This window comes from Mesoplodon mirus, assembly GCF_964341445.2.
Source record: "Mesoplodon mirus genome assembly, chromosome: 13".
NCBI lineage: Eukaryota > Metazoa > Chordata > Mammalia > Artiodactyla > Ziphiidae > Mesoplodon > Mesoplodon mirus.
The window spans coordinates 2,304,728-2,316,980 of record NC_138989.1 but is presented as its reverse complement, the minus strand read 5'-3'; the positions used below and the strand labels follow the sequence as shown (position 1 = coordinate 2,316,980).

General features: G+C 41.1%; 1 protein-coding gene across 1 annotated transcript in view; it reads left to right on the top strand.

The window, feature by feature from the left end:
* The window catches only part of PIWIL1 (piwi like RNA-mediated gene silencing 1), a gene marked incomplete at both ends in the record, with an annotated part of 33,187 nt that overhangs the window by 13,128 nt on the left and 7,806 nt on the right, over positions 1-12,253 (top strand). The window contains 9 exons of the mRNA XM_082641018.1: positions 1,040-1,166; positions 1,391-1,508; positions 2,022-2,136; positions 3,267-3,454; positions 3,823-3,895; positions 5,393-5,593; positions 5,707-5,810; positions 6,977-7,047; positions 7,207-7,360. Coding sequence (XP_082497144.1) covers positions 1,040-1,166; positions 1,391-1,508; positions 2,022-2,136; positions 3,267-3,454; positions 3,823-3,895; positions 5,393-5,593; positions 5,707-5,810; positions 6,977-7,047; positions 7,207-7,360 — 1,151 coding nt within the window. The remainder of the gene's footprint in view (positions 1-1,039; positions 1,167-1,390; positions 1,509-2,021; positions 2,137-3,266; positions 3,455-3,822; positions 3,896-5,392; positions 5,594-5,706; positions 5,811-6,976; positions 7,048-7,206; positions 7,361-12,253) is intronic.

Here is a 12,253-nt window from a genome sequence, read left to right as displayed (position 1 = left end):
ATTTTTCCTTATCCGGTGAAACCCTGAATGATGTAGCCGCTATGTGTCCTCATCGTGTCACTTGCCCAGCCGCCTTATCCAACCACGGGGCTCCCTCTGCCTGCCAGCGCTTGCTCTGCATGCTTGACGCTTGCTCTTAGGCTGACAACTCAGCTTAGGTTACTTCCTCAGGGAAGATTTCTGTCACAACCAGGGATAAAGGTGTCTAGTAGATCTAATTAATCAAAAGGGGTGGGCTTGAAATATTTGAAAGAATCAAGGTATTCTTAGAACTTCCTAGCAGAAATGGAGTTTTAGTAATAAGTGATGGCTTAGTTCTTGTATATTGAAGATAATATCTAGGAAACACTCAGTGGGCGAGAGGGGCCTTTGGAAGGGAAGATCATGGTCAATCACTTTTAAAAAGAAAAGGTTTAACAGTAGCATTGGACAAATGAAAGTGCTAGTTTTTCATATGTAGGGGAAAATGTTAAAAGAACTGGCGGGAAATCCCACAGCTCTGTAATTAAGAACTGAATTGAAAGCCCTTTGGTGAAACAGAGAATAGGAACACTTCTGAAGTTACTACCACGTTTCTACCTGTGTGTGTACCCAAGTGAATGACGTGTAAGCAGGGTGACTGTCAATAGACCCGTAATAAAGTAGTGTGATAAATAAGTAGTATAGGTAAATGGAGCAGAGGTCAGATAGGCATGTTCTACTTGGACTTTTCTTGTCTGCGATGAAGGCTTTTCTGTGGGTGGTTGGTAAAGAGTTGAATGTAGGACAAAGTCAGTGACAAGCTAGAATTCATGGTCTCTTAATTCATGATGGTAGGTGGCCAGGACCTTAACTGTACGATAGGAAGAAGGAACGGGCAGGTACCGTAGTCTCTTGAGAGACCAGGACTCTTGAAATGGCCGTGATGGTATCACCATCCTGCATGCTTAGTGGAGATGTTTTAATTCTTAATTAAAAAAAAACTTTTATTGTCCATTACAAAATGACATGTGACTAAAGGCATTTACTGTGAACAGTGATACTTTCTTCCCTTGAATAGCAATATAACCAAGAAATCACCGACTTGAAACAGCCAGTTTTGGTCAGTCAGCCGAAGAGAAAGAGAGGCCCCGGAGGTGCAGTACCCAGCCCTACGCTGCTCATCCCTGAGCTCTGCTACCTCACAGGTACCGCTGACTCTTCTCTACTGGGGAATGAAACCACGCAGCTTCCGTTCCCCGTCTGTTCTAGAAGTCACTACACATGCCTCCACACCCTCTGTCCCCCAAAAGCCCTTAAAGCTGCTTTGTCTCCTCAGAATTCTTTCACTCACCACCACCTGACACTCCAGACACTTAGACACGATTCCTGTTTCTTTAACCGTGTATCCCTTTAAACATTCTGTTTAAAGGTCTAACTGATAAAATGCGTAATGATTTTAATGTGATGAAAGACCTGGCTCTTCATACAAGACTAACTCCAGAACAAAGGCTGCGTGAAGTAGGAAGACTGATTGATTACATTCATAAGTAAGTCGTCTCTGCTGCACTGGGGTGTGGCTTCAGTTCTTTATTTTCGTGGGTTTGGAGGAGTGACAGAAGGTAATTGTGTTTCGCTTTGTATTTGCCGTATTCAGGGTGGGTTCTTCATGTTTCTAAGTGAGGCTACTGTTTGTCAGGGAATAATTAAACCTTGTAGCCTGTGGTATTTCTAATTCTTCTGTTAGAAAAAGAATAGAATAGAAAGCAAAACGGTTTGGGACAAGTCTATGTTTTTCTCTTTGTTATAACATTTTGTTTACTTTGAGGAGGAGATAGTTTGGGCATCAGGAATTTTAAATGAAAGGATATCATGAAGGGAAACAGAGCTGTGATGAGAGAAAAATAGATTGTACGTCTGGCTTTCCTAGCACTCTCGGTAGGGTTTTAGTCCTGAGAGAAATGTGTTGCAGGCCGCAGTGGGTCTCGGTTTGCACGTGTGCACTAGTTTTTGTTCTGTTTCTTTACGTTTAGCGGCATTGTGTCAATATGTTACATTCACAGAGACGAAAACGTGCAGAGGGAGCTTCGAGACTGGGGTTTGGGCTTCGACTCCAAGTTTCTGTCCTTCTCGGGAAGACTCCTGCAAGCAGAGAAGGTTTATCAGGGTGGAAGAACGGTAAGGCCGTTCTTCAAGTTGTCCGTTCACTCAGATTTGGGTTAGACTCCCAGTAGAGCGAGCAGGGATACATACCCTACTTCCACGCCAGGGCAGCCCTCTCCCCACCGAGCACCTCCACTGTCGACTGATGTGAGCACAGAGGGGGCGAAGCCTGCAGCTTGCTCCTCAGGCCGTCCGTGAGACGTAGCTAAAAGGTGGCTTAATTTTTTTAAATAAGCTAAGTTACTTAAATTAAGGTGTAGTAGAAGTCTAGGTACCTGAATGGGTTGATATTTCGTCTGCCACCGAAGCGATCTTTTACAGGGAAAGCCCCCAATTTCTTTGGCTTCATTTTTGTGCGGACCACGTGTTTGTTAGGGATCTGCACTAACTATTGTGATGTCTTTTACGTTTCCAGAGAAGGGGGCAGGTCTTCAAAAAATACGTTGTTGTGTGACTGACGCGCTACAAGTGCCCAAATTTTAAAAATGCTTTTGTAAAACGCTCTGCTCGTCTGTCTTCTAATGTTCTATGAATAACAGCCTAATCGTGTAGCTTAATACTTTAATTTCAGTTGTTTGCATTACCCTTTGTCGTTAATACATCCTCCTGTATAAGCGTTGTTGCGGAGGTGAGTAGGACACGTAGAAAGCACCGGGTTTTTCCCTCTGTGGTAAATGTTTCCAGGGTCGCTGTGCTTGGAGTCTGTTAGCTTTCTGCCTTGCCGTCAGATGTTTTCACAGCTCGCTTTCAGTATCTGACACCTCAGTCATAAAGGTGCTTAACTTATAAGGCCTTATTTTTTTTATATCTTCATCATGAGGGAAATAACACTTATCCTTGTAAGAGTTTAGAAAGATTAAGAAGACCGCAACTTGAGATACTTAGAGTAGCTGGTGCAGACAGCTAGGCACTTGAGTGGCAGCCGTTAATATGAATGTATTTTAAATAAAATTGACATAACCCTTTGGATACATTTTTGTATCTTTTTTCCCCTCACTAAGGGCATTTCGTCCGTCACTGCAGTTCAAATTTAAGAGTAGTACTCTGAGGCTTAGAATATGCCGTGGTAGAATTACTGAAGACTTTCTGGCTTTATCACCGAGAACTTACAGTGGAATTTACAGTGTCTCTGAACTTCCTTCCAGTTCGATTACAGGCCACAGTTTGCAGATTGGTCAAAGGAAACAAGAGGGGCACCGTTAATTAGTGTTAAGCCACTAGATAACTGGCTACTGATCTACAGTCGGAGAGATTATGAAGCAGCCAATGTGCTGATACAAAATCTATTTAAAGTTACACCAGCCATGGGCATACAGATGAAAAGAGCAGTAATGTAAGTTCATCAGGTCAGTTCTACTCTGAAAATTGATTAGCAGTCGTTTGGAGGGTGTGGGAACTCAAACTGTTAATAAAACCATCAGAAACATGAGATGGCCTTAAAGGTCTGATACAGTTCCCTGTAAGGTGGACGCAGAAATGTATCTGAGCCACTAAGGTTGGAGGGAGGACGGGCAGGACTGTCGCTCAGACTTGTGCTGCTGCGAGTCAGAAGCAGCCTTTCGACTGCACGGCTGCGCCCGGCGTTTTGTTTCACGTTTTGTACAGGAGTGTTTTGTGTGTTGTAATCTGTAGGAGCCTTTTACCGCACACTACAGTTGTTGTTCCATTTTCTGAATGCTGGATTACGTATTTCTGTTCCAGGATTGAAGTGGACGACAGGACTGAAGCCTATTTAAGAGTCTTACAGCAGAAGGTCACAGCAGACACCCAGATAGTAAGGAGCTGCTTGACGGGGAGGCAGTTGGCCTGGAATCCGTTGCTGTAAATCTTAGAACTTGAGTCCGTTGTTGTAAATGTGGTAATTAGGTTCCCAAACCGGTCACGAAATACGTACTTGACCTACCTAAGATAGCTGAGTTCATGCGGCTTTACTCGTGCGCCTAGGAGCTTGTTGTTGTACACTGTGAACAGTGAGCAAGGGGTGGAGAACAACAAAGCCATCTTAAATTTACCCGGACTCACACGCTTTAATTACTCTAGAAAATCTGGGGGGAGAAAAGGCACAAGAGTAAAAAAACAGTACCTAGCTGTTCGGCGCACACAGTGTAGTTAGGGTATCTGTAGTTACACTTAAGTATAATGAATGAGGCGGCAAAGACAAATTTAACGATAAACAGCCTATCTGTGTTGCTCTAAACCCAGGAAATGAATTGGCTTCTTCTAATGGATTCCTCTTAGTCCTTTATCTCATACTTAAATGCCACAGGCAAATTACTATCAGGTTGTCTGGAATAATAGAGACACCTGGGGTAGGAAAACGATTTTATTGGGGGCCATGGAAAGAAAGATAAGAATCTGAGAATATAAACTGGAGAATACAGCAATGAGTTAAAGAGCTGGATTCAGCTCCCAAACTTAAACTTGAATCCTCAAAATTTGGGCAGGTGTCGGTGGCTTGGTTGGTTGGTTGATTTTCCAGCTGTTTTGCGATGTACTTGACATGTAACGTTGTGTGAGTTTTAAGTGTACAGTGTGATGACTTGATACGTGTATGCATTGTGAAATGATGACCACACAGGGTTAGTTTACACCTCCATCACCTCACATAATTACAATTCTTTTTGTGTATGTGGTGATAACGGTCGAGATCCACTTTCTTAGCAACTTTCAAGTATATAATACAGTACTGCTAACTGTGATCACCATGCTGTACAGTAGATCCTCAGAACTTAGCTTTTAGCTGGAAGTTTGTGCCCTTTGACTAACATCTTCCCATTTGGGGCAGGGGTCTGCTTAGATCAGGTACTTCAGCTTCCCCAGCAGTGCCCATGGACTTCCTAGGAAATTTCATAGTTTGATCATATTCTCAAGCCAGAGCTTTAAAAGTTTAAAAGCCATGATTCTAGGTGGGTCATGAGTAAGAAAATTATGAGCATTTTAGAAAATCTTTTATTTGTCCACCTGTAGGTTATCACTAACTTGTTTTGCCCTATTCCCTACCTCTCAAGTATTCCAAGCTGGCAAAAGAGCATTTTTAACTATGTTCTCAAGTTTTGAATTATTTGCTTAACATGCTTTCTTTATTAGTATCTGTTACCTATAGTCGAATGTAATGAGCATTAGCTAGAAGTTAATGTCATACTTACTAGCTACATGGCAGAGATGAATAGTAAAGTAAATGATTTTGTGGGTTTGGTTTCCTGTCTTCTTCCTTGAACTTAATTATCAGTTTCCTAATTCTTTGTAATGAGGGCATTTTGTTCGTTTTTAGGTTGTTTGTCTGTTGTCATGCAGTCGGAAGGACAAATATGATGCTATTAAAAAATACTTATGTACAGATTGCCCTACTCCAAGTCAGTGTGTGTTGGCCCGAACCTTAGGCAGACAACAGACTGTCATGGCCATTGCTACAAAGATCGCCCTGCAGATGAACTGCAAGATGGGAGGAGAGCTTTGGAGGGTTGATATGCCTGTAAGTTTGATTTAATTGGTGGATAAAAGTTTTCATTGTTATTTAAGAAAAATGGATTTTTTAAATACTGCTGATATTCTGTTGTATCTAACATTACGATGTTTTTGTTGAAGCTAAAGCTAGCCATGATAGTTGGCATTGATTGTTACCATGACACCACAGCTGGACGGAGGTCAATTGCAGGCTTTGTAGCAAGCATCAATGAAGGGATGACCCGGTGAGTGGGCTTTGGTAGCCGCAGATTAACTGCTAGACATAGGCAACACAGGCCACGAGTCCAGGGGCCAGTGTCTGGGGAGGACAGGGGTCGTGTTAATTCTTTACCTTGATTTCTCTTACGTTAGGTCCAGTAAAAGAGAAAAGTTAGAAAAGGAAACCAGCTATTAGCTACCCTACCATTTTTAATGTCCTTCACTGGCCCTTAACCTGATGTAGTGGTCAGATTGCGTTTCAGGTTATTTTATTATTTGTATTTGTGGGGAGGATGCATCTCTTTAAATGTGACTGTGTCTCTGAAAACTTCTGTAATAACTTTATTGAGCACTGAATGTAATTTCAAGTTGTCATGTTAACTTTATTTTGGAAAACCCACTTGAGTTTACCCAGTCACTTGTATTTCGACATAGTGAAATTATTTTTCAGTGCTTTTCTCAGAACTAATAGAATTGCCAAGAATAGGAAGAATGGAAATTGAAGCATTGATGTGTTAGCGTTACTAATGGGCACATTTCAGGGTGTTTTATCTTTTAGAAAAGTATCTTTTATCAAGAGTATAGTAGTAAGAGTGTGCTTCTGTGTGTTTTTTTATAATATTCTTTTTTTTTTAAAACCCCACATTTGTTTATTTATTTATTTTTGGCTGTGTTGGGTCTTCGTTTCTGTGTGAGGGCTTTCTCTAGTTGCGGCGAGCGGGGGCCACTCTTCATCGCGGTGTGCGGGCCTCTCCCTGTCACGGCCTCTCTTGTTGTGGAGCACAGGCTCCAGGCGTGCAGGCTCAGTAGCTGTGGCTCACGGGCCTAGTTGCTCCGCGGCATGTGGGATCTTCCCAGACCGGGGCTCGAACCCGTGTCCCCTGCATTAGCAGGCAGCTTCTCAACCACTGCACCACCAGGGAAGCCCGTTCTGTGTGTTTTGAGGTGTAAACCTAGGAGGCATCTCTGGCTTAAATTTTATTTTCTTCTCAGTGATGGAATTATGGGACCGATTTATAATGAAAGAAAACTTTATGAAGATTTCCTGTATCTTGTCCCTTCTGCTTAAGATTTCAAAAAGGAAGTTAAAGAACATGAATGGCTAAGGGTAACATAGATATAGAATGATTCAAAAGTGAAAAACTTCCAGACAGTTGCGTTCTCACCGCTGCCATGTTTTTTCTCTGAATAGCTGGTTCTCTCGCTGTGTATTTCAAGATAGAGGGCAAGAGCTAGTAGATGGGCTCAAAGTCTGCTTGCAAGGTGAGTCTCCTGTTGTGGTTTCCGTCTGGCCTCTGAACTAGAGTCTTCAAGAAATTGTCTTAAAGCTATGTTTCTGAAAAAAACCTGTGCCCAGAATTCGGTAGAAGCACATTTTTGTTCTGTGTTAATGTAGTTAACACTTGTCTGGCTTTCTTTCAGCTGCTCTGAGGGCTTGGAATAGCTGCAACGAATACTTGCCTAGTCGAATTATCGTGTATCGGGATGGCGTAGGAGACGGTCAGCTTAACACATTGGTGAACTATGAAGTACCACAGTTTCTGGATTGCCTAAAATCCGTTGGTAGAGGTTACAAGTAAGCATGCGAAATGTAATCATTTTCTCTTTATAAAATTACACTTTTGTATTTTTGAAAATAATGTCACAGGGTGAACCGGTGAGAATCTAACCTTACAGGTGCGGTCAGGCTTGAGGTAATGGAAGAGGTTTGGGTTGGGGGGCTGTCTTGTGGAGAATTTTTCGTGGAGGAGGGGCAGGCTGGAAATGTAGAGTGGGAGCTCCTTCAAGGAATGACGCATGGAGATGCCTTTACCAATCGTCTGCTGCCGCCTTTCTCTCCTTAGAGCCTTGAAGTATGAGGGTCTGATTATCCCAGTACGTCCGTAGGCATCCACAGAATTGGTTATTGGAATATGTATTCCAGATAGTCTTAACTTTTTTTTCTACCTCATTGTACTGTAAATACTTGTTTGATTTCTGTGTGAACTGAGCTGGACTGGCGCTTGGTGGGTAAGATGCTTGGCCTGTGTTTGGTGTCATAGGGGAGATGGCTCTACTTCGCCCTTTTAGGCGGTCTGCACAACCCAGGGGAGTTAGTGCTCCTCGTAACTGAACGCTGCCCGCGGTCTCCTTTGAAAGCTGTACTGGGTTTCGCCTTCCTCTGCTCTCCTGCAGAGGTCATTGCTCGTGCTATTTGGCAGTACATTGCATACCATCTCAAGATGGCTGTTTTAATAAGTTACGTGGTTTAACTTTTGCTATTTTCTTTATCAGATTGTAAGGAAGTCCAGATCAGGGACTGTTTAGTAAGAGCTTAGCGCATAATGTATTAAAGATTTGTGGATTTGATTTTTAAGGGTACTTAGAAAATCCAGGAGACCTGTTTATATGTGCTTGCACGTGCATATTTAAACACTGATTATTTTTGCCAGACTTTTTCAGCCGGTATTTGTTATCATTATAAAAACTGAGGGATTTTGAAAGTCATTTGACTGTACCTGGGCTCGCTGTGATTTATAGGCCCATGGGATGAGCATTAAGAGCTTATTTCTAGCTAAATTGGAGGGTGCTTCCAAGTCTTCTTTGGCCAGATTCTGAAAGACCCCTTCTAAGTGTTGATTCTACACGTTTCTTAAAATGAGATCATTATGCTAGTAAGTTCTCAGAGCGTGTCGGGGGTGTTTTTATCTCTTTTGAAGTAATTGCGTTTCAGATTAAAATGCTAACAGGCATTTTTTAATACTTTGTAAATGAAGGTTAATGTTCTTTCCTGTCCTCTTAAAATTCCCAGTGCTTGTATTTTCTCATTAAAATAATGGTATTTATTTTAGTTTGGCTTCTGAAGTTTTGTAAGCCTTAACTTGTGTTTTCTCCCTTAGATTTTCGGTCCTTATGGAGAGGGGTGATGTGGTGGAAGGGAGTAGGGGAAGGGCTCAGATGGACCGCTGCTTTCTTAGGTATTGTTTTTAGTTGTTTACTACTTCAGCACTCAGAATTTTCTAGTCTTAGCTGCTTTCTTTCTCATATCTAGAGAAAAAGAAAATTTCAAGAGGTGAAGCATAGAGGTAATAGTGTAAGTTCATCTTGTTTCCTTAGGCTGAATGTTTGGGATGCTGGGAACATAACACTGTTGTCCCTGCTGGGGCCTGCATCTCTGGTTCTTTGAGTCTTTGGAGCCCTTTGGGTTGGCTCCCAGAAGGACTGGCAGAAATAGTTCTCAAAGAGGAGACTCGAGCCCTATAAGTGAGTATCTGTGAACAGGGTCCTCCTCTACAAGGGGGTGGAGCTGGGCCTGAGGAGGCTGGTGGGATTTCCTGCTCAGCTTCCCGTTGGCGAATAGGAACACATGTTTCAGGGAAGGAGGATTTAAATTGATTGCTTGGACTAGTGTATAACAGACCATTGCATGAAGAAGATTTCACGTCGTGAATCGTGCTGTTGTTTGGCGGCTGCACAGATTAGTGATCAGGAGGCACGTATCTTAAAATCAGAGTCGGGTTAATCCCAGCTTTGCCTTCATCTGTGAAACAGGGGAGGCAACTTAACCAAGGCTGATGAAAGGAATAAGTCAGAGTGTTTAATGTATTTCACACAGTACCCAGTAAGCACTCAATAAATAGTAGGTAATTCATCTAGAAGCAAGTTTGGAGTTGTATATAAAGTAAAATAATATCCAAGAATTAGTCCTCACTTTGAAGAAATGCAGAGTTTGGACTGTAATGTTTGTAGTTATCCTTTTTGTTTTTTATCCTTTTTGTTTTATCCTATTTGTTTTTTAATTGAAATGTTGATGTGAACTTTTTATAAAGATGCGTCATGGATTAGTTGATTTAGAATGTTTGGTGTAAGAACAAATCAAAAAGTCACTTTAGCATACTTGTGACTTGTCTTTTTTTTGACATTAAAACTTTAATGTCAATTTATTGCTGCATTCAGATATAGCTAATTATTTTTTCAAAGTACTTCAAACATCTCATAACTACTAATTATTTTATTTTTTATTTTTTTGGCTTGAACAGAAATCCTTTATTTCTTTCTTTTTCTTTTTTTTTACATCTTTATTGGAGTATAATTGCTTAACAATGGTGTGTTAGTTTCTGCTTTATAACAAAATGAATCAGTTATACGTATACATATGTGCCCGTATCCCCTCCCTCTTGCGTCTCCCTCCCACCCTCCCTATCCCACCCCTCCAGGCGGTCACAAAGCACCGAGCTGATCTCCCTGTGCTATGCAGCTGCTTCCCACTAGCTATCTACCTTATGTTTGGTAGTGTATATATTTCCATGCCTCTCTTTTGCTTTGTCACAGCTTACCCTTCCCCCTCCCCATATCCTCAAGTCCATTCTCTAGTAGGTCTGTGTCTTTATTCCTGTCTTACCCCTAGGTTCTTCATGACATTTTTTTTTCTTCTTAAATTCCATATATATGTGTTAGCATACGGTATTCGTCTTTCTCTTTCTGACTTACTTCACTCTGTTTGACAGACTCTAGGTCTACTCACCTCATTACAAATAGCTCAATTTCGTTTCTTTTTATGGCTGAGTAATATTCCATTGTATATATGTGCCACATCTTCTTTATCCATTCATCCGATGATGGACACTTAGGTTGTTTCCATCTCCGGGCTATTGTAAATAGAGCTGCAATGAACATTTTGGTACGTGACTCTTTTTGAATTATGGTTTTCTCAGGGTATATGCCCAGTAGTGGGATTGCTGGGTCATATGGTAGTTCTATTTGTAGTTTTTTAAGGAACCTCCATACCGTTCTCCATAGTGGTTGTACCAGTTCACATTCCCACCAGCAGTGCAGGAGGGTTCCCTTTTTTCCACACCCTCTCCAGCATTTATTGTTTCTAGATTTTTTGATGATGGCCATTCTGACTGGTGGGAGGTGATACCTCATTGTAGTTTTGATTTGCATTTCTCTAATGATTAAAGATGTTGAGCATTCTTTCATGTGTTTGTTGGCAGTCTGTATATCTTCTGTGGAGAAATGTCTATTTAGGTCTTCTGCCCATTTTTGGATTGGGTCATTTGTTTTTCTGTTATTGAGCTGCATGAGCTGCTTATAAATTTTGGAGATTAATCCATTGTCAGCTGCTTCATTTGCAAATATTTTCTCCCATTCTGAGGGTTGTCTTTTGGTCTTGTTTATGGTTTCCTTTGCTGTGCAAAAGCTTTTAAGTTTCATTAGGTCCCATGTGTTTAGTTTTGTCTTTATTTCCATTTCTCTAGGAGGTGGGTCCAAAGGGATCTTGCTGTGATTTATGTCATAGAGTGTTCTGCCTATGTTTTCCTCTAAGAGTTTGAGAGTGTCTGGCCTTACATTTAGGTCTTTAATCCATTTTGAGCTTATTTTTGTGTATGGTGTTAGGGAGTGATCTCATCTCATACTTTTACATGTCCCTGTCCAGTTTTCCCAGCACCACTTATTGAAGAGGCTGTCCTTTCTCCACTGTACATTCCTGCCTCCTTTATCAAAGATAAGGTGACCATATGTGTGTGGGTTTATCTCTGAGCTTTCTATCCTGTTCCATTGATCTATCTTTCTGTTTTTGTGCCAGTACCATACTGTCTTGATTACTGTAGCTTTGTAGTATAGTCTGAAGTCCAGGAGCCTGATTCCTCCAGCTCCATTTTTCGTTCTCAAGATTGCTTTGGGTATTCGGGGTCTTTTGTGTTTCCATACAAATTGTGAAATTTTTTGTTCTAGTTCTGTGAAAAATGCCAGTGGTAGTTTGATAGGGATTCCATTGAATCTGTAGATTGCTTTGGGTAGTAGAGTCATTTTCACAGTGTTGATTCTTCCAATCCAAGAACATGGTACATCTTTCCATCTATTTGTATCATCTTTAATTTCTTTCATCAGTGTCTTATACTTTTCTGCATACAGGTCTTTTGTCTCCTTAGATAGGTTTATTCCTAGATATTTTATTCTTTTTGTTGCAGTGGTAAATGGGAGTGTTTTCTTGATTTCACTTTCAGATTTTTCATCATTAGTATATAAGAATGCCAGAGATTTCTGTGCATAATTCTGTATCCTGCTACTCTACCAAATTCATTGATTAGCTCTAGTAGTTTTCTGGTAGCATCTTTAGGATTCTCTATGTATAGTATCATGTCATCTGCAAACAGTGACAGCTTTACTTCTTCTTTTCCGATTTGGATTCTGTTATTTCCTTTTCTTCTCTGATTGCTGTGGCTAAAACTTCCAAAACTGTGTTGAATAAGAGTGGTGAGAGTGGGCAACCTTGTCTTGTTCCTGATCTTAGTGGAAATGGTTTCAGTTTTTCACCATTGAGGACGATGCTGGCTGTGGGTTTGTCATATATGGCCTTTATTATGTTGAGGAAAGTTCCCTCTATGCCTACTTTCTGCAGGGTTTTTATCATAAATGGGTGTTGAATTTTGTCGAAAGCTTTCTCTGCATCTATTGAGATGATCATATGGTTTTTCTCCTTCAA